Source organism: Hoplias malabaricus, chromosome 7 (assembly GCF_029633855.1).
Source record: "Hoplias malabaricus isolate fHopMal1 chromosome 7, fHopMal1.hap1, whole genome shotgun sequence".
NCBI classification, from domain to species: domain Eukaryota; kingdom Metazoa; phylum Chordata; class Actinopteri; order Characiformes; family Erythrinidae; genus Hoplias; species Hoplias malabaricus.
The window spans coordinates 16,750,243-16,772,505 of record NC_089806.1 but is presented as its reverse complement, the minus strand read 5'-3'; the positions used below and the strand labels follow the sequence as shown (position 1 = coordinate 16,772,505).

Here is a 22,263-nt window from a genome sequence, read left to right as displayed (position 1 = left end):
AGTACATCTTTGAAAAAATCAAATAATTTATTTCTGAGTTTTCTATCTACATTAAATAAAAGATCTCAACATTTTAGGGTTAAATGAAATTAAAATGGGTCAATCAAAGCATAATAAAAATGACATGCAAAACCTCTCTTTTCACCAGAGTACAGAATGAGGAACTATACAGTTCTGCATTTATAGACAAACATTTGCATTAAGAATATAAAGGAGCACACTCTTCCTCAACTCTAGATGGTCTGAAGTTGAGGAACATAAAGGCATACTGTCAGCAATCTTTTATTCCTTCAAGAATAACACTGCTTTGTCAAGCTCTGTAGCAGGTGGGAAAAGGGTGGGATTTTATTAACTCACCCCAGGAAAATCAACAGCACCAAGAAATTCATAAAGTCTCACTTGCCTTGAACATGTTGGCTTAGAGCTCAGCACTAAAAACATAGTTAAATCAATATCCACAATTAAACACTCACTTGGAAATACTAATCAGAGAGCTGTTACTTAATGTATGGCCCCCCCAAGATGTTTGTTTAAAGGCTTCACAGTTTTGTATCCTGTCCCCTTCTTGAAGGAGAGTCCTATGAAAGTCCTTTAGCGGGTTGTGTTCTCTGAGGTTAGACACTGGGGGTTGAATTAACCTGAGGGTGGAGTCCAAATGGTTAAAGCAGGCAGACAGCAGGAGTCTAGCTTTCACATTAGGATCATATAGTTACCTTAAAGAATAAATCCTCACCCCCTCTTTCCCCTCCTCAACGCACTGAGTAAAAAGACAACTAAACCATACACAATTACACTGCCACACACAAAGCTACTCAAGAAAATAAAAAAAAGGCCATCCAAGCTCTCCTGGCCTTCACACATATCACAGTATGGCACAGCGTCTGCCCGGAACCTCATTGATCTCCCCACCTTTATTCAGTAGCACTGCACGTTTGTGCTTGGAGGGTATTTTGGACACTGATAACTTCCTCAATTACATAGTAAAGTGCCACATACTATCATCCAGGAGACTTCAAAAGACTATCACACAGACATGCACATACATACACACACCAGCAGCATTGAATCAAAGTGCAATAGAACATCTTTCCATATACTTCAAAACCAAAACAACCAAACCAAAAAAGTAAGAACTAATGCATACTTTTAGAATTAAAATGCATTTATCTCTGGCTTGGGAAGATGTTTTCTGGACTTGACTGTATTCTTAAGAATTAAACTAGAGTTTAATGTCATGGATCACAAACTTTCCCATATTCTTCCTCAAAAGAAACTGCTGATAGTATTTTAGTACTAAAGAAAATGTTAGACAAACTTTGACACGACACATTTTACATCTTTCAAACTCTCCAAAATTCTGTAAGTGTGGCTTTCGTGTATCATCAAAAACAAACTGAGTTTGTGCTCTGACAGGGACTCTTGACTGGTTACATTAATTGGTAACATGAAACACAACAGTCTGTTGAACTGATCCAGAGATAGGGCACAACGTCTTTTGTATTTGAAATACTTATCTGCAGTTGGAACTCTCTACAGTGATGCTGTGTGAATTTTCTTAAACAAAGGAAGAAAAAAAACATCAGAACAATGTCTCTGATCATTATGTTTATAAGCAGAACATTGCCTGTCAGGGCCAGGTTTATTCTGAAGTCTAAATAACTCAACTATCTCAACTCAAACAAAAACCAACACCTGTGTAAAGTACAGAGTCGTATCCTTTTTTTCATTTAAGTGGAATTTCTCACAGTCTAAATCGTTCCTTGCAAGAGCGAAGCCATGATTTTCCACATGTTCAGTCTGGAATCATTTTAACACTGAAACATTTGTGCACAACAGCAGCATCAACATCAGGCTTATCAACTACTACCTGTGTTCTCCACTTTGGGTGAAGTACTGTGCAAGTCATAGCCCACATTTCATTCACTGAATGAAAGCAAATTATTACATAATGAAAGCTTAACCAAAAAAAAAAAATAAGAGTAGATAAACCATCATGAAAGACATGGGACAACACTACAACTACAAAATCGTCCCTCTGTATCCATGGGTTCTGCATCTCTGGATTCAATCAATTGAAAATATTCAGAAAATTCCAAAAGGCAAAACATGAATTTGACACGCAGGGCACTACACTAAATCCAAGTAAATGAAGTAAATGAAGTAGACATAACCTACTTTAGCCTTCGGCCAAATCACAGATCCTCAGTCTCGTTCCAGCACTTGTTTTAGCATTGTTCCCTTACGTCTCATTGGTTTACTACTTGTGTCTGTACTACACATAATTCCCTAAACAATGCAGTATAACAAACATTTACAGCATTATTGTATAAGGTATTATACGTAATCTAGATATTAATATAGGTCTAATTTATATGCCAGTACTATGTCATTTTATAAAGGGGATTTAGCATCTGTGGATTTTAGTATCTCTGGTTTTACTTACAGCTTTTATCTTTGAGAGATAAGAGAAAAACCCCACTCAAACTCCATACTCACACTGGCATAAGATCTGTGTATCTTTTCACTGAAAAAAACACAAAGATTTCTTTCAGAAAGAAAAATAATACTAAGATAAAAAATGTAAGAGACATGTAAGAATGTTTAGAACATTACCAAATTAAACTACGTAAGCTGCTGGACTTTTCAGAGCCTCTACCTCAAACTGTTTAGTGGATTATTTAGAAAATATGAAGCAGAAAATGATACCAACATCTAAGACTGAATTGGGGGTGTACAAATTTATCCCTGATATATTTAAAAAAACTGAAAGCAAGCCTGCAAGAAAGAGGTTAAATAATAAAACCAAAGATGGACACACTAGGGTAGTCTTTGAAATGTGCATGGTTCTGTATTTGTTCATTCATCAGTCAGTATAACTTCTAATAAAACCATGACTAAAACGGCTGAAGAACAGCTTATGAAAAAAATGAATAAATGAACCACACATCAGTTTTACCAATATGGACATCACTACCACACACTACTCAAAGCAAACTCCCACACACACCAGACTACACGAACCAAACTGCACTCAGCAATCACTCTCAAGCCACTGTATAAACACAGTTTAAACACAAACTTCAACAAATGAGTCCAGTCCTTTTCTGCATTTCATCCTTATTTTATCTGATGGTCAACTAAGCATATGTCCCCTTGAGCGCCTTCACTCTGCTAAGATGCGGAGACTCATTTTTAGTTCACACTCACTCACTGTACCAGGGGAGATTTTAACCACCGCATCCTTTCACTAATTTTAACTACCTAAAGTACAGTCCATCAGTTTGCTTGACCAGCAAAGACAAATGAGACCTTGAGTAACTATGGCCAGGCTTACAGAATTAGTGGAGTCTTTTTTGTTGACCATGTTGACCATTTTGAAGTAAAAGAGATGAGGACAGAGCTTAGCGCAACCACAGTTTGAGCCTCAAGGCGTCCACCCCATTGAGATAATATCTGAAGAGCCGTTTGTCCCTCACAAAGCCTAAGTTCTCGTACAACTTCAGGGCAGATTTGTTAGTGATCTCCGTTTCCAACACCACCTTAAACACAAACACACACCCAAAAAAAACATTATTTAATACTTAATCAAAAATACAGTAAAAATTCTGATAAATATTAAAATGAAATAACGTATTTTCTATCAGTGACATCTTGCTGTAATTAATACGGCAATAATTTGGCAAAAATCCAATGTATATCATTGCCCTCTTATTAAAATTAAATGATAAAGATACTAAAATGCATAAAAAGAAAAAGTAACAGCTCACCTCATCACAGTCTCCCTCCACCATAGCATAGATGGCCTTCTTCACAAGATTAGTACCTAAAAGGAAGCAAAAAGTCAGTCATGAAATCTATTTTTCCAGAAGCTGTGGCCTGATAGGATGTCTTTCCTCACAAGACATAAACCTCTTCTATTTGTATTAATTAAATTAAACTAAGACAAAAATAGATATTAAATAATACATCATATAAAAAGACCAGCTTGCACAGTCATCCTCTTAATAACATGAAAAATAACTAACTTACCGATGCTTTTGCGACGGTGTTTGGAGTCCACAGCAAGCATGGCGATGTATCCACGTCGGAACATCTTCTTGTGCATATCTAGCTTACACACAATAGCTCCCACACATTCCTCTTCTACCATTGCCTGAGATTCACAACATTAATACGGATTAAACCCCAACAAACAATAAATCAACTTATGCATAGTGAGCTCAGCTCCGTGTTGAAACTGCTCACAAAAAAGAAATTCAAATTATACAACATAACAACATAATCATCAACGACCACGGTCAAGAGTATCACACATTTTCCATATTGTCAAAAGAGGACAGCAGTATAATTAGTTCTCCTCTTATTTGCTGGATATTGTTTGCGAGAAACGGTTTTGGCAAAAATAAAACTTAATAATACACTGAGACTTTGTTTACAGCCAAGCATCAGAACTTAGGCAAACAATCTTAAAAATCATTTTAAGTGCCTTTAAACTTTGTTCTATGAATACAGGGTGGCTCTATATATGAGTGGTCCTGCAAAAACTGTAAATGTATACTGACTCTATATAGAGCATCCACCCTGGTGTTTCCAGAACTCTTCAGCACCCAGTGAACCAACTCAGGTTTCAGTTGGTGTCCTTTGAGGTTTACAGCGGGGGTGGAATGGAGGTCCTTTGATAGGATGTCTATTAATTCTTCAGAGACATTTTTGTGTAGGCTGTCAGCAACAGTATGTGGTGGTTTCCAAATAAAAAATGCAAAAATATAAACATCCTCAGGGTTTCTTTCTTTTAAAAAATATTATCCCAATTTTCTCTCCAATTAGGAGTTATTGCCAAATCCACCTGATAGACGACAAGATCTCCTCTAGTCAAACACGATACCGCCAACCTGGTAGAGTGAGGACAAGCACATGTGACAGTTATCCCTCTTACAACTGGCACGGTTTTACAGAGACATACTGTGTAGTGGGTCAGTTAGGCAAATAAATAAATAACCAACAATACACTGATTTTGATATTAAACATCGCCCAAAAACAGGGGTATGACATTTGTATCATGTGAACTAATATTTCAATTTTTTTTTTGGAAAAAGGAAAATAAAATGGAGGAGCATTTACAACAAGAACATTCTAGCAGAAATAGTGTGTAATATCAGTAAGTACATTGATGGCTGCTGAATGAAACATTTGGCAGAATAAGACGGTATAAGTTCTGCACCATATGCTTCTAATTTTTCTAGAATATTCCATGTGAATTTCAGTCCTAGTCCTGAAGTGCCACTGCTTGGCACATTTAAGAAGCTTGTTCTGATCATAACAGGTTTGTTCATTAGAACTTGAAGACCCATCCTGGTGCTAACAATTTGTGCCAGAGGAGGGACAGCACAACAACAGAGGGGACAATTTGTTTCCCTGGACCAGAATTGTGAATTCCTGAGATAAAATGTTTACTGTCACCCTGAACATTTTCACAAATGGTACACCAGAAAACGTTCTTCCTGCAACTTAACCCCCTTACACCAAGCACACCAAGTTATCAGCCGGTTGTTGACTACGTACCAGAAAGCAGAGCTGCGGCCAGTTGTGGATAAAGTACCGGTAAGTGTATATGGAGTAAGGCTCGGACAGGTCCTTGGTTATGAGTCTCATTATGCCTGGCATTTGCAGCTCAGACTCATAACGCACATAGGTGATCTCCTGACTTCGCCCTGCTGGTCTGGGGTGCGAGTGTTTCGAGTTTAGGTCTAAGCTGGAGATGTGCTCCAGAGCTCCATCGGCCTCACTGTGAAATATGAACTCCGACACTTCCGCAGGCCTTGACGGAAACCCCGCAGTCAGACCACACTCTTTCCCGCAGACATCACTACAGTGATTCGGACGGGACTCAGTTCTGGAGGAGGTAATATTAACGTTAAGTCCATCGCGAATGCCACTGTCCCCCTTTTTGTTCATATCATGGTGGGTGACCTGACAGATCCTGTGGTCGTTGCGTTTCTGGACGCCGACTGCACGGAGCTTCGTGCCTAGGTCTGACTCCTCAGCGCTCGGCTCGGAGTCGCGGGGAAACCCGGGCAGTCCGATGCAGTTTAATCCGTTCACCTGCCGCTCCGAGCCGTGACAGTGCGGGTGAACGTCCGTAAATAGGCTCTTCTGCTTGTTCTCTATCTCGCCGACCTCTCGGTCGTGTCCAGGGTCTGATATCACCACGTCCTCGAGACGCCAGTTGAGCGCTTCCTCCTCGTCGTCGTCAGCTGGCATAGCGCACCTGTCTCCGGGGAAGAGACAAATCTGGGCCGGGGACGAGGGCAGCGCGCCGCTAGGCCCCGACGGCACTGCAGCCATTCCGCCTCATTCACAAAAATAACTACCGTTTATAACGGATAATATTCACAGAGCGAGGGATCTTCAGCCCAAACACGGCTTCTTTAAGAAAAACACATTCATTTTAAACGTTAATATCGCTCTCTGACATACACACTCACTCACTCACTCACACATGCTCGCTCTCACACGCGCGCGCGCTATCTCTCTCTCTCTCTCTCTCTGCCGTTGTTACTGTGAAGGCGTTGCTATGTTTTACGACAGTCTGTTCACTTGACTTCGGTGCATTTCAAATGCCTCCTTGCTCCCTACATAGGCCACTACATTGCCTTAAAATACCCTTTTCCTTGAAAGCCTACTTTTTATAAATGCGATCGGAAATTAAACGTTCTTAAGATACAAATATTTTGATATTGTGAAGTCAATTTATATAGCTATATTTATAGCTTTATCACTTAAAATACAGATGGTGTCACAAAGCAGCTTTACAGAAATTATATTAAAACAAAACGAAATTAATAACACTACGAAAAACACACTTAAACGTCGAGAAAAAATGGGGAGAAATTAACACTCACAAATTAACCTATCTTCCTGTGGTCAAGTACATTTTTAATAAAGGACCTTTAATTTGAAACTGTATTTGCCGAAGCAGCCTGGGAGTTGGTATAGATAGGAGTAGGCCTTTAAGTGCAGAGAGGACTGTAAAATGTCCATGCAATTATTTCATTTAGACTGAAGGAATTGATGTGGTGCTGCAGGTTGTGTTGCTGCCATACAGCTCCAGGGTCCAAGAGTTTGTGTTCTCCCTTTGTCTGTGTGGGTTTCCTCCAGGTGAGCTTTTCCCACAGTCCAAACACACGTTAGTAGGTGGATTGACTGGAAGGTTTCAAGAATCCTGAAAGAAACCTCTTCAAGAACCAGAGTCCTTTTGGTAGAAAAGGGCTATGTGTGAAAATGTCCACAGGTATGGGAGGGTGAATGCCCCATTCTGGCCCAGTCCGGAGTATGGTTCTGCTTTGCACCTAATGATCCCAGGTGTGCTCCAGAACCACTGTGACCCTGATTAGGATGAAGTGGTTACAGAAAATGTTTATTTTTAGAAGAGTTTATATATATATTATTGCATTATTTAGTGCCTTCAAAATGGTTTCAAATGTCAAAATATTTTATTATTATTACCATTACATTATCTTGTCATAAAATGCATCCACATCTCTGCCTTTTAAATTGAAGGTACTTTAGGCTGCAGTACTGCTAAAGCAGGGGAGGAGGGCAGTGTTGTAACAAACCTTTGCCTTTGCTCAGTTTTGGGGAAAGACCCAGTAATCCAGTCTGGGGGTTCCCAGGCCCCTTTGCAGGAGATTCCGTATATATATAATTTCCCTGGTCCTGATCACCTGACTGTTCTCATGAGGAGCTTGGGTATTAATACAAGGTCAGGGAAAACAGAGTAGAAGTGAACAATTGATGTAGAATTTAATAGCGCATAGCACAGAGACAGAAACGTCTTCACTTCTGGCTGCCTTTGAAAGATGTAATTAAAAAATAATAATTTTGATGCATTCTGTACTCCCATTTCTATATAATCACATCTTAGAAATCTCAAATACTAAATGTTCCTGGTTTCATTTTCCCTGAAGTCCATTTATAACATTTGTTGGGTTTAAGTTTTAAAAGACTTTTTAAAATACAGATGCACTTTATGGCCAAACAATGTGGACACTCTTTCCAATGATTTACTTATGGTGTTTCAGCCAGACCAATTCTTAGGGGAATGAAACCAAACACATAGCCATACAATTTCCACAGACAGATACTGACAGTAAAATATCAATTTGAGAGCAACTCAAAGAGCAACTGAAGAGCCCAGTAATGTTAAATGCAGCACTGTCAAAGCAACAATTCAGACTGAATCATGCCTTAGTATCTGGCAGTTTGTTGGACAATAATATGCTTCCAAACTTTGCTATCAGTTTGGATAGTGTACATTCCTATTCTAGCATGACTCTGCCCCTGTGCACAAAGTAAGCTTTGTAATATACTTTGTGACAAATATGTTCAAATTTTTATTAAAAAAATAATTGCTATAATAAAACCTTATATTTTTTCCAGTCATTTTGAAAGATCATGGAGTCATAAATGAATGAATGCATCTTTGTGACAGTGAAGATATACAAATTAAAGGTAATTTGTGTTTTTGTTTATTTAATAAGGAAAGGCTGTGTTACTGTGTGTGTGTGTGTTTGAGAGAGAGAAAGAACGAGGGAAAGAAAGAATATACACACACTGGTGTGTCACCACCCTTTGAAAGCTAAGCCTTCAGGCTGAGACCCCTCTGATGAGCTGGAATCAGACATGCACAATCAGTTCCCCTCTTTTAATCTCCTTTGGAGGCCTATCTATTTGAGCAGTCTTTCCTTAATTACTTTCTCTTGCACTTAGCAGGCTGTGACTGGGCATGGAGGAGAACACCACCAAGGCAGTGGGTCGTCTGGGACCCCCTCCCACTCCCCTTCAGGTTTTTCTTTCCTTTCAAGCTGTATCTCGCCTCCTGAGTCACATATGGAAGCCAAAGCATATTATACCATTTCAGATGTTACATCATGTTATCTGTAATCATAAAAACGAATCAAAGTTATATTGGTAAAATTTCAAATGGCTGTTTTCTGAAATAATCTAGTACTCATAATTTCTGTTGTTTGTTGCTTTTATTTTTATTAAAGCAAAGCAACGCATAATAAGATGTTGTCATTCATGCATTCCCATTAACTTGTAAAGTGATGCATTAAAAATAGAAAATTTGCTATTAATAGAGTAAGAGAACCTCCTCCTAAAAGATTTGCTCCACTGAACCTTTGTGTAACACTGTTTCCTGATGTTGTCATAGTCCATTCCATCTCTATTTATGTTTGTACATTTCATGCTGAGCAACAGAATAAGGATCTTAAAGAGGCAGGGGCTTTAATTAGTCTCAGTTAAGTTAATTAAGAGGGAAAAGTTTGAGGTTGAGGCTGAACAAAAGCGGGTCCAGCCACTCGCAGGTGTTCTAGGACGTCTGCCAGATTCCACTGGCTGGATTCAAACGACTCTTTTAGAGAGGCTCTGGAGAAAGCCTGTCACACGGATGGAGAGGGAACAGGGACTCTTACGGTAAAACCCTCCCCTATTAAAAGTGGCAGACTTTTGTCCTCACTTCCTGCCACAGCTGACAAAGACATGAAAGCATGCAGACAGATAAACATCTTATTATAGGTTATTAATCTATGAAATCCACTAAACCTAACATGCTGTACAGCAGTGTAGAGTGAGTTCATCTAGAAGATCCTTTGAATTAGTAGATAATTTTGATTGTTTTCATGCATAATTTTTTGAAATGAAAACAAAATTATCCACATTATTCTTTAGAAATGTATTTGAATTATTCTATAATATTCTTACAATTCAAAACACAGACAACATTTAAGATGATTTCACTGATTCGTTTTGCATTTTAGAACAGGATTGTTCCTTAAGCTTCACTTCTTTACCGATTAGTCCAAAGAATGACAAAGGGGAGACAACATACATTACCCTGTTCATGGGTCATTTGGACCTCCCATAGTCCTTAGTCGCTGTCCACACATAACTGCGACTACCAGCTGTGCCTCATTTTACTTCTTAAATGCTGACAATGACCCTGTCTATGGAGTGAATATGTCATCTGATCAATCACATGCTCACGCCCCACACAGCGTTCTGAGAGAACAGCCTCTGTTACCATGTGATCTTACTCTCCACTATTGTCTCCAGCACATTTGGGTCTCTGCTGTGAAATGAACAGTTTTATTGAATGTGTAGGGCTTTTTGGAACCATTTGGTGTGAAGAAGTGAACAACACTTTTTATTTTTATATTTAAAATCAAGAGAAGGTCTGAACAATGAAATTTTTTGAAATAAATAACTCTAAATAATGTCAATAAAAAATAAACAACTAAAATGGACAAACAAGGTTTTATACAGACACTGAAAATGAGATAAGTGCTCTCTTTACTTAAGGATTGGAAAGTCCTTACCCTAAATGTTTAACTTTAGTCCTGGCCTTAGGCTTAGATAACTATTCACTAATTACTACACATTACTTGATGATTAGGAAACTACAAACTCCAGTAATGGAAATATTTTGTATGGATTTTGTAAAATCTGAATTTTCTATTTCCTGTATCATTATTAAACTGACAAAATTAGATTAAAATGACTCTCAGTGTCTTCACTGTCAAATTTAATTGTATTTTAAAAATATGAACAAATTAGGTATTTGATGACCGACATCTACAAGACTGGCAAAATAATAATAAGACGTTCATTGCCCATTTTAATACAATCCACAATAAGCAGGTCAACTGGTTATACACGATAGTCTAATAATTGGATATAAAGGGGGCCCTGTCTTCGCAAGCAAATATGTCAAGGGTCATGGCTCACCCCTTTGGGTCAAATGTGATGAGACATTTATCAGACAGTTCAAAAAGAACATTTCTCAGTGGAAGACCCCCAGTTATTCAGGTTTTTCACCATCTACCATACGTTTGTCAAAGATTCAGGCAGTGCAGAGATATCTGAGTGTGTGTAGGGCCAGGCCAGAAACCACTACTTAATGTACCTGACCGTTGAGCCCTCAGACAGCACTACAGGAGAAGCTGTCATGTTACTGCTATAAATATATCCACATGGGCTTAGGTTTATTTTGTAAAGAAATGCAACCTAACAAGTTATTACACAAGGAGAAAGTCATACATCAATTCATTTAGAAATTATGATAACCTGAAAGAAAGAGAAATCAAGTGCTGTTTTCAGATGGCTCCATATTTCAGCTTGTTTTCAGGAAAAACAAAAATCAGTGTCCACAGGATGAGTTACATACATATGTGGGAAGATGTAACTAAGATATGTGGGGACTCTAGAGGAAAATTTGTTGTTTTCAAGATAACATCTCCTTTCTGGGGAAGTTTATGGTTATTTCAGTATGACAACACCATGCCTCGTTCTGTTCATACAAAATTGTTGCTTTTTTGACACAGTGTGCATGCTTCTTCTATGGTGACTCATCATGTAAAGAATCAAACAACAGTAAAATGACAGACAGTTTAGCAAGTAAAGTCTTGAATCAAGAAGGAGCAGGCAAACATTTCACTTGTAAAACTTCAGCAATTTTTATGCTCAGTTTAGAAGCAAGTAAAAAGTGTAATTAAAAGTTTAGGTGATGTAACACACCAGTAAACCTGCCTCTACCCAAATTTTACTGACTTGTGTTGGAGGCAGCAAATTGTATATTTGATTATTACAAAATAACAGTCAGTGGTCAGTGAAATCTTTGGAAATGTTTTCTTTGTTCTGTTGTCAATTAAATAAAATTTCAGGTTTATCAACAAACCACAGATTCTTGTTTTTATTGAATTTTACACAAGGTCCCAATTTATCCAGAAATTGGATTTGGAATATGGAATCTTTGTAGTTATGCAAATATGGAAGGCTCATATGAGAAGGCTTACATAGAGGCTCATATGGCTTAATGTAACGAGGAAACCTTGGATGATTAGTTCTGGAATACAAGCATCCCTCACACTAATTCCAAATTTATTGGATGGAAGTTCCATCACTCCCAAAAATACAGTTCCACTTCACAGCACTATGCTTGGGGAAACGTCTAGCCATTAAATAAAGCCAAAGGTATCAATACCGGGTAAAATGGCATTACATTGGACATAGCAACATTGCTATGAGGACTGATAACTGTATGCCAAAACAACATTAGGTCAGGTACAGATTTAGGATAATTAGTTCTGCATCTCAAACACCACATCCACAAGTTATTGGATGGAGCTCCATCATTAGGTTCCATTGCTCCACAGCCCAGTTCTAGGTGCTTTATATTCCTCTTTCTGATGTTTTACATTAGTTATGGTGTCACTGCACCTATTGATCCCTTTTATTATTGTTGCTTTTACAAACTGGAAGTGCAACTGAACATCAGTGGGTTCACCTGACTGCCCCGATACTTTTGAATATATAATGTAGTAGAACAGGGATGATAAAAAAATACTAGCAAACACTAGCAGCCCTGGCACACTTGGGACCCCTCACTGTCTGATCATCCTGGGGCCTTTTTGACGGGCGCCAACACAGCGGGGATGAGAGACAATCGGGCAGCAGCAGGCTCAGTGTATGGAGAGAGAAAGAGAGAGAGGAGGGGGCGAGAGAAAGAAGTGAAGGAGCCATGGAGGAGAGGTGATAAAAAGAAAGAGATCAAGGGCTGAAATCACAAAAACAATAGGAAAACCCAGAAAGCAAGAAGGAAATGACTTGGAAGTGGCTTGTTAAAGGAGTGCAATGGCAGAAAGTGAAAGCATTAAGAAAATGGGTAGAAGTGGTGCTGTGATATGGATTGAGAGAGGAGCCAAGTGATAAAAGAGATACAGGAGTCCAAGGAGAAGAGATGAGTTGGGGGAGGAGGCCAGAGAAGAGGAAGAGGGAACGGGGAAAATGGAGTAGAATACCTTCCTCTGCCGTCTTTATCATAGGCACAGATCATGGTGTTCACATACACGTCCAAGTCAACCATCTGCCTGTGTTAGATAAGCCCTCGAGAGCCTGGCCATGGAGCTGTCGGAGAGAGAGACAGGAACAGGGACATATTCACCGATCAGCCATAACAAAAAATCCACCTGCTTGATACTATGTTGGTCTGCCTCACGTCTTCACAACAGCTCTGACCCAAATGAGGCATGGAATCCACAAGCATTCTGAACATGTTTTGTAGTAACTGGCACCTGGACACTGGTATCATTGATTGGATTCAGATGTGTGGAATTTCTAGGCAACACCTAGAACTCCTGCCACGTTCCTCAAACGATTCTTTAACAACCCAGACCCATGGTTTCCCAGCAGAAGATTGGCTTCCTTCACTGGTTTGCCTTCTTCTCACAGTGCATCTCAGTGCCGTCTCTTCCCCACCAGAGCAACACACAGGCATCCACATGATGTAAAAGGAATTTTGATTCATCACACCAAGCCATCTTCTCTCATGGCTCCCAGGTCTAGTTCTGACGCTCACGTGCCCAATGCAGGTGCTTTCAGCTGAAGACAGGGTGTACTGACCAATCTGCAGCTACGGAAACCCTCGTTTATCTACACTCACCGTCCATTCTCTCAGCTCCACTGACCATACAGGAGCACTTTGTTATCCTATAATTACATACTGCAGGGCATCTAGTATGGTCCACTAGTACCAAAACAACACACACTAACACACCACACCATGTTAGTGTCACTAGTGCTGAGAATCATTCATCACCCAAATCACACCTGCTCTGCACTGGTCCTTTGTGGGTCCTGTGAAAGTGGCCAAACAAAGTATACAGAACAACAGATGAACTACACTCTGTAATTGTAGGGCTATAAAGTGTTCCTGTGTGTTTAGTAGAGTGGAATTTACTCAATTTATAGAAATCTGATCTCAGAAATCCAAAAGACCCCTCTCTCTCTCTCTCTCTCTCTCTCTCTCTCTCTCTCTTTCTCTCTCTCTCACAAACACACACACACACACACACACAATTTAAACTATAGAAAACTAAACGGGTTAAAAAATAAAAAAATGCAATACTTTGGTCTTCCATTTTTTATGAATATTTTCACTTCTCTGGCAAAGTTACTATTTTAGATAAATAAGGATTTATCACAAAAGTAATATGTGTATGTGACTTATACGTTACGTACATTAATATGTAGCAGAAGCTAAAAACTGAGCCTGGGATTGGTAAACAAACATGTAATACCTCATAATCCTGCTAATCTCGATGGTTCATTATGAATGTAAAAATATTAAATTGTATCATTTGGAGATATGATAATTAATATCTTTTTGAATGTTAGTGTACAATGAAATAATTAGCTGAAGTACAAAATGTATATGGACAGTCTTTAAGGTTTACTACAAAACACGTTATTGTGCCCCCCCCCAAAAAAAGAAAAGAAAGAACAATTTTGTGATATTATAGCAAATCATCATTAAACCACCAACAGCTGATCAAACCTTACATTGTACTGGCCCAGATTGTTCATAGTTTTAATGACAATAAGCAGTGAAAGTCAGCAGTGAACCTTTCAAAATGTGTAGATTAAGCAGCGTCTAATCCACTCCTTCATCCTTATACACAAACTGAATGAAGCTGTAATGCTGAGGGCAGGTTTCAATGAGGGATGCTTTGCCGTGTCAGGAACAGCATATTTCCATGAACAAGATGATTCATTAAGGCATGGCATAGTGTGCGTTTTGATTTGGGATGCTTTTCATTTTTGTTTTCTTTGTCAAAAGCAATTTACCGCTTTGACTGATGCATGCTAGGCTTTTAGGTAAAAGTGTAATAAAGGAGCTACCTATAAAACCCTGTGCTGTATCTGACAGGTGGGCAGGGTCTGTGTATGCATGTCTTTATGCATATCACACATTGTTTCTATCATTCCCATTTAGAACCGTGTTTTGTCTTGCTGACAGTCTTTTCTTAGAATGGAGTCTACTGGTTCTGTAGCAGACACTGGGCTAGTTTTGTGGCCCATTGGGGGGCTATTGGGCTAAAGATGGAGGTTGGGGGTTAGGGGGATTAGGGGAGGCCAGTTGGATCATTTTGCAGCCGTCGGACCCTCACTCTCCCCCCCTCCCCCCGCCCTGCCTCATGAACAATAAGGATTAAACCCCTCTTGTTCTTAAACTCTGAAAACGGCAGGGTGACAAAGACTGTATTCCTTCATCAGTCTCAGCTTTAAGCTGCACCGGGGTGGTAGGTGCAGAGTTTGGGTTTTGGGACTAAGGGGGGGTCTATCACAAAAAAAAACAACAAACAAACAAAAACAAACATGAATTTCAGACCATTTCCTCTCTGTTGCAGCGTGAGATGTAAATACAAACATATTCAAAGGCATACGTACAACGAACAACTAAGATCTAAAACTTGTCCAAAGAAAACTGAAACAGCAAACATTGCCCCTAGGCGAGATTAATCAATTAACCACATTCCAATAAAGCTCTAGCCATGAAGCAGCTTGTCCAAATGAGATTACTAAAGTTTAGACATGAGCTTATAAGACAAGACGACTCCACATAGATTCAGCATTTGTTGGCATTGGAAGCAGATTAGAGAATATTAGTGAGTTGTAGTTGATGTAATCATTCAAACACTGTTTTTTTTTTTTGCATTTCTACTGATCTTGTTTTTATTATTTACTTGTTTCTTAATGGATTGTTTTATTGCTTCTGTTTATCCTGTAGCACTCTGAGATTTTCTTGAAATACAAATAAAATGTATTATTATTCCATCTGTCGTAGATCGTTGCTTTCATACGCACTGCATCGCTGACTATAAAGTCCTACTTTACTAATTAACACTTATTACATTTACAGTTATTACACTGTGGAAAACCTTGCACAGTTTTTCATATTCACAGGAACCACATTTAGCAGATGTCCTGTATATATACTAACATATATATACTATATACTACTAACATAGCCACAAAACAAACAAACAAACAAAAACAATTGGTCCATTTTACGTCATAAAAATTAAATAAAAAAGAATGCACTCTATTTTAGATATCATGCACTATAATAATAATAATAATAATAATAATAATAATAATAATAATAATAATAATAGTCAATTTATTTGTTTGTTTTGGTTGTTGTCATGGTTTAATTTTGCTTATGCATTAGATCCTTTAAAGACCCCCCATCCCCCTTTTTTTTGTTTTTTTAAAGGAGTTGTCAACAGCAAAATAATTGCTCAGTTAGCATCAATTTTTCATCACATATCTCAAAGTTCAGTCATTATCAATAATATTTTTTCAAGGGCCGTGCTCCTAAACAGAAAACGTGGAGAAACCTGAAACAAAGCCAGTGAGAAAAACGAGGGGGGAAGCTGAAAGGTGGATTGAAGAACCCCATGATCAGCCTGGCTCCAGCTAAATTTCCCAGCTTAAACTCAGCAGCAGCAGCAGGGCGGAGTGGGCTGGAGAGAGAGGGATCAGACTGATAAAAGGCCCTCTTTTCTAAGAAACTGAGAGAAAAAGAAAGAAAGAGAAAACAGAAAGGGTTTGCCGTGCCTCTCCCGAAGGCCTGTCAAAGCCAATCAGTATTTAAGGCCTTTGGAGCGTTGCTCGTATCGCAGGCTCCCTCCAACAATGGCGTCTGACGATGCCCTCCACACTCTTCACATCAAATTTGGATCGCCATGGACAGGTCCACTGAGAGGGGACGGGGACGGAGATGGGGGTGTGAGCTGGGGCTTCATCCAAACTATTCAGCATTCATGTGGGAATGGATGATAATGGCTAGAAGAAGGGGGGAAGGTTTTTTTTTTACCACCTTCACATTGTCAAGCGCCACCTGTCCATCTGAGCTGACCATCACTTTAAGAAGAACAGTTTATTACAGGATGTAAACGTTCTAAATGTTTCAATGCACCATTAGCTCTCCAGTTTATGCAATGTATTTAATATTAATAAAGACTTCATTCATTGTTGTCATATCTCATAAAGCATTGTGCTTAATATCATTATTATTTCAGTCTTCAGCAGTTTAGCCTTGATGATTTATTTTGAAGATAAAAGGTCAGCTATGACTATGGAAATGAATGTCCAAATGAGGCAGAGACGCCAGGTTTTGCTCCAGTCAGGTATCTGTACATTAGCAGAAACACTCTGATTGAATCTAAGGGATCAAGAGAGGTTGGGAAAGTGTGATGTACGCATTTTTTATTTAGAACATGGTGCCTTTAATAGTTGGCCCACAGCTATTGAGGGCAAGGTTAAAAACATCCAAAGCCAGGCTTCATTGAAACTGTTGAGCAAAGGACACGGAGCTTTTAATAAATGTGAAGTGTTGAGGCTGAGAGGCTGCTTCTCCCCCAGAGAGATGTGGTCTGAAAAGACAGGACCTCCCTAAGTCACATTGTTAGACAAATCCCATATGAAAAAAAGGAAAGCTGGCCCGTGTATATTCCCTCTTAGACTCTAGTTAAGCTACTAGCTCTATGGCTGATTTCGGAAGCTTGGGTTTTTCCACTGGCCAACGTTAAATCCCTCTTCTCTTCTTCCGCACTGGCCGAAGCCATGGGGGCCATCTTTCCCACACACTTCCCGCTCCGTTCCCAATCCCAGTCCCCCTCAAGCTAATGTTTACCCGTCAGCCCAAACAATGAGCGGCTCTTGGCAATTAAACAGCGTTTTTAGCAGGGGATCCGTGGCGCACTGGTCTAATGGCATTACTGTTAGGACGATTCAGCCACTGAATAGTCAACAGGATTTTGCCTCTCATGGAGGGAAATACTGCTTTACCAAGTTACCAGTATTACAGGGCTTTACCCAAGCTTAGGATTCAGGGTTCACAGATTACTGCCCCCCTAAAGGTAGCAGAGGAAGAGGGGGTATCATGGGCCTGGCCGACTGGACTGACTCTACTGCTGCTCAACTGCAGATTGGCTGAATTTCTGCTTCCTCGCTCTATCTGTCTCCACTGTGCTCCTAAATACAAAAAAAGTTCCAATTAAACCTACACCGGGGCTTAATATTAGATTAAGGGCTATTGGACAGAGAGAGAGAGAGAGAGAGAGAGAGAGAGAGAGAGACAGAGAGTGAGAGAGAGAGAGAGAGAGAGAGAGAGAGAGAGAGAGAGACAGAGAGACAGAGAGTGAGAGAGAGAGACAGAGAGTGAGAGAGACAGAGACAGAGAGCAAGAGAAAGAGACAGACAGAAACAGAAACAGACAGAAACTGAGAAACAGAGAGAGAGAGAGAGAGAGAGAGAGAGAGAGAGAGAGATAGAGAGAGAGAGAAACACAGAGACAAAGAGCAAGAGAGAGAGACAGACAGAAACACAGAGACAGAGAGAAAGAGAGACAGACAGAGACACACAGAGAGAGAGGGAGAGAGCGAGAGATAGAGAGCAAGAGAGATAGACAGAGACAGAAACACAGAGAGAGAGAGCAAGAGAGACAGAGAGAGAGAGAGAGAGAGAGAGAGAGAGAGAGAGAGAGCAAGAGAGAGAGACAGAGACAGAAACACAGAGACAGAGAGCAAGAGAGAGCTGCTGACTGGTGTCTGCTCATTTTGTTAACTTACACAGCCAAAAAAAGACAATCAAAACCTTCAGGTGAGGTCACACAACACATGTTTCCATTTTTCACAGCAGTTAATTAGGGACAAGCCTCTATATCCACAAGGACAAGAGGCTAAAAACAGTTAGTTCAAAACAAAGGCTACTCTACAAGAGACAGAGAACTGAGTATTATTTAAGACGGCTGGTAAAGAGAAGAGGGACGAACTGTCTATAGCTCCGCTGCTGTTGTAGAGTATTAATGAAGTAATTAGCCTCTTGTTTTCAGTTAATGGTTTTGGCTGCAGTTTATATTTTGGGTCTCCAAACATCCGGTCAAGCTCAACCTTGCAGGGTTCAGAGGTCGCCATGTGCTGCATGCCTTTAACTGACCACTGAGACAAGCGTACCCAGTACAGCTGCTCTGGTTATATTTCTTCATTTTCATGAAAAACAACCCAGCCAAATGCTTTATTTTTAATCATTGAATAAGCCCCAAATTAAGGCCAGATGGAACCTGGTGGAAATTCTCAAGTTAGCTTCCCAAAGGAAATTTCAGTAAGTATTTTTATTAAAAATGAATTTCAAATTCAAATGAGGAAACTGCAGCAATGTAAAGCGTTATATCTGTACATGCCGTGATGATCAAAGGTTTTATTGTGTATAGAACTATTAACAGCACACAGCACAGATAATCACCCTTTGTGGAGCATGTCCTAAACGTGGGTGAGTGTGATTGTGAGTCAGCGACTTAATAACTGAGTGAACGGGTTACAAACCTGTTCCGTGATGTTCTTCAAATATAAACGGTTGCTTATATATTTATGTAAGTTTAAGCATGGGGTGGTTATTCTATTTGTTCATTTTAAACAATAGATTCTGTCATGACACAGGAATTAATTTGTGTTTTGTCACCCCAGATGTTAAGGCCTGTTTGCTAAAAAAATATTTGGTTTTAAATAAAGGCTGGTGTTCTCTAGCCAACAATGTAATTAAAATAATACAGAAGCCATGGTCGATTAGTCAAACACTCGAGCTTGTGTCTCTATTAAGTTTTAATATTTGCTGAAAATTCTGCAGAAATTGTTCAGTCTGTGAAACAGATCTGATGTCTATTTAATGATAATTATAATAATAATACTTTTGAGTAACGTCAGGAGGTTTAAAATAGCAACCTGTAAAATTATATAATAATTGAGGCAATTCTTATTTTATAATTATGTAATAATTGTGCATGAGAGCATCTCCCAGTGATTTCATGATTGTGATTGTAATGGTGTAATAGTGTGTGTGTGTGTGTGTGTGTGTGTGGTGGGTTTGGGTCAAGGGGGTGCAGGTCGGCTGTTCAAAGCCTAGCTTTTTGCATTGTTGGTCTGGAGGGGATTAGACCAGTGGAATGGAGTTTCTAATTAAAAAGGATAAGGAGGTAGAAAAGTAGTGAGAGCACATGGAAAGAGTGGAAGAGAGAGAGCGAAAGAGAAAGAAAGAGAGAGAGAGAGAGAGAGAGAGAGAGAGAGAGAGAGAGAGAGAAAGAGAGAGAGAGAGAGGGGGGGGTTTAAAAGAGAAGAATAGAAAAGAGAAACTGTAGTTTGGCATCACTTCTTCAGCCAGACTGCTATTCAGATTAGATTAACTTTACACGGCTGTGACCCACCATCCATTTTAATGTCTTTGCGGTTCTATATTTACTATTTAGTAAACAAACATATTTCAATATGCAAATATATTGTAATTTATATAACCCATTTACATTTTCATTTTTATATGGGAATTTTGTAACAGTATTTTAGAATATTCAGTCCAAGAGCAGGTCAGGTGGGCAATATGAAGTCAGGATTGGAGACTTTGAAGTTAATGTAGGCCCACTCTACTCACATACCCCCAACATTCAAATGTGATAGTTCTTCAACAACATTCTCAGGTATCCTTTTCTAATCTGCACAATCAGTTAAACAGCCATTTGCTAATGAACCTTGTATAATCTCCATAAAAAAAGCATGTCAAATCCAGTGGGACACTCTGCAGCCACCTATGAGTCACCAAGCCAAATGCCAAAGCGTTAACAGTGTTTTAAAAATGGCCTCAGCATGTGGAGCAGTAAACCTGCTCTTTGAACTGGAACATCATCACATATGTGCTCATTCATTATCAACGTGTAGTGATTTGTTCTTGTAAGAATCGTGATGAATGTTTATAAATCATGATTATGTTTGTTATATATTGTTATATTAATCAACATTAGCACCGTTTTAACCTCCTGCTTTGTCTAATATAAATGTAAAAGAATGTGTTTTTGAAAAACAATCATAAAACAATAGCCATTCAAATCTCAGTTGATACAATCATTCCTTGCCCATAATTATTCCCGCCCATGTCCTGTTTCAATCAGAAACACTTCCGGTTAAGGACATGAAATGTGTTCGGATTTCCATTTCTAACTGACTTTAAGGCTGTGAAGAGAAGGGAGCTGCCTCGCTATTTTATCAGTTTATTTCGCTGTGTGCTGCTGATGGCGCTGACCCACAGGTTTATGGGAAAGACAGCAAAGATTCATCTACGATATAAACCTCCAGATCTTCCCCCGGACTGACTCCAGACTCAGCCCAAACACTGAACCACCAGTCAATCCTCACACACCTGAGACGGGGCGGGGTTTTTCGGAAAACTGTTGGAGAGACGAGTAAAAAAAGACGGAAAATAACGCGAAGGGGTGATTCCTTAATTGTGTGTGTATTTACGGATAAATTCTGTATCTGGTGAAAGATGAAAGAAGCAGCAGCAGGAATGAGGAATTTCACTTAATCCGTGTAAACAGCGAGGTAATCAGTTGTTCGTTTATGTGCCGCGTTCACCTTCAACGTACTCCAAATAAACCTGAATAGAGGCGGCTGGATTTAGCAGAAAATCAACTGTGAACTATCCTGCAGTGAAATTAGATGTATAATTACACAGTAAATCCTCCATCGTTTCAGGGTTGTGTTGTGCGGTTTACACGGTGATCCTAGGTCAGTTTAAACACTTTTACAGATTTACCACTGTCTGGTGTAACTCTATCTAAATATAGCTGCAGGGCAGTCTGGGTTTCAGTACTGAGTATCGTTATAAACTATTTACAAAGCCCCTAACACGCCTACACCTACCTTACAAAATAAAAGACCTAACGTCATTATTATTATTATTATTATTATTATTATTATTATTATTATTATTATTATTATTATTATTATTATTATTATTAAAGTTACTCAGTTGGAAGATTCACCTGACCTTATTTTCACCTGAGACACATTTTCTTCACTAATCTTCCTTCTGTTCTGGCTGTTTCACACCTTCACGTTTCAGTGAATAGTGTCTAACTTTCAAACAACATTTTCTCATTGTTGCCCCTGTCTTTCTGCCTGTCCTTTCTCACCTCTTTTACATGCACGTTAACGATGTGTTTGTGGGTGTTTAAGGGGGGTTATAGCCTCTGTTAGATTCTGTATCGTTGTTGGGTTTCTTTGTTTGTTTGTTTTTTAACTGAGGCCTGAATAATCTCCACTAATCAACACTTTTTTTTTTTTTAGAAAAAATCTAATTACCACCCAGTCTTTTAATTAAGTGGCCATTAACAATGGGTGCACTGGAGGACTCTTAAATCAATTCCACCTAATTATTACACAGTGCTCTACATTTTGAAGACACTTGACTTTTTTTTATTCTGGGCATGTTTTTGATCATTTGATTGATCAATTTATAATTTAATTTTTTTTTTTTCAACGGTTGTACTAAGTTTTATAGCAGTAAACTTTCCATGTGCAAAATACTACACT

The 22,263-nt window shown here is 39.1% G+C and overlaps 1 protein-coding gene and 1 long non-coding RNA gene across 4 annotated transcripts; one reads left to right on the top strand and one right to left on the bottom strand.

The window, feature by feature from the left end:
• Positions 1 to 57: 57 nt before the first annotated feature.
• On the bottom strand, positions 58 to 6,510 carry LOC136701773 (N-alpha-acetyltransferase 30-like). 2 transcript variants are annotated; one of them, XR_010803861.1, is made up of 5 exons: positions 5,564 to 6,510; positions 4,030 to 4,153; positions 3,768 to 3,823; positions 3,335 to 3,539; positions 58 to 2,524 (listed from the first exon to the last, which is right to left on the bottom strand). XR_010803861.1 is itself a non-coding variant. In XM_066676477.1 (4 exons), exons 1-4 carry the CDS (start codon positions 6,344 to 6,346, stop codon positions 3,402 to 3,404), a joined length of 1,101 nt encoding a protein of 366 aa, XP_066532574.1. In that variant the 5' UTR covers positions 6,347 to 6,510; the 3' UTR covers positions 2,543 to 3,401. The 2 variants fall into 2 exon arrangements, 1 of the variants encoding a protein (XP_066532574.1); XM_066676477.1 differs by lacking the exon at positions 58 to 2,524 and having other exon boundaries at positions 2,543 to 3,539.
• LOC136701774 (uncharacterized) lies at positions 5,755 to 9,005 on the top strand. 2 transcript variants are annotated; one of them, XR_010803863.1, is made up of 3 exons: positions 5,755 to 5,903; positions 8,441 to 8,512; positions 8,774 to 9,005. It is a non-coding gene; the product is annotated as an uncharacterized lncRNA (long non-coding RNA). The 2 variants fall into 2 exon arrangements; XR_010803862.1 differs by lacking the exon at positions 5,755 to 5,903 and adding an exon at positions 7,015 to 7,159.
• Positions 9,006 to 22,263: the final 13,258 nt, after the last annotated feature.

Coding starts and splice junctions, on each gene's coding strand:
- LOC136701773 (XM_066676477.1), bottom strand. CDS start 6,346: ATGGCTGCAGTGCCGTCGGGGCCTAGCGGCGCGCTGCCCTCGTCCCCG. Junction 4,154..5,563: donor GGCCGCAGCTCTGCTTTCTG/GTACGTAGTCAA, acceptor TGTGAATCTCAG/GCAATGGTAGAAGAGGAATG. Junction 3,540..3,767: donor TGGAGGGAGACTGTGATGAG/GTGAGCTGTTAC, acceptor TTTGTGTTTAAG/GTGGTGTTGGAAACGGAGAT.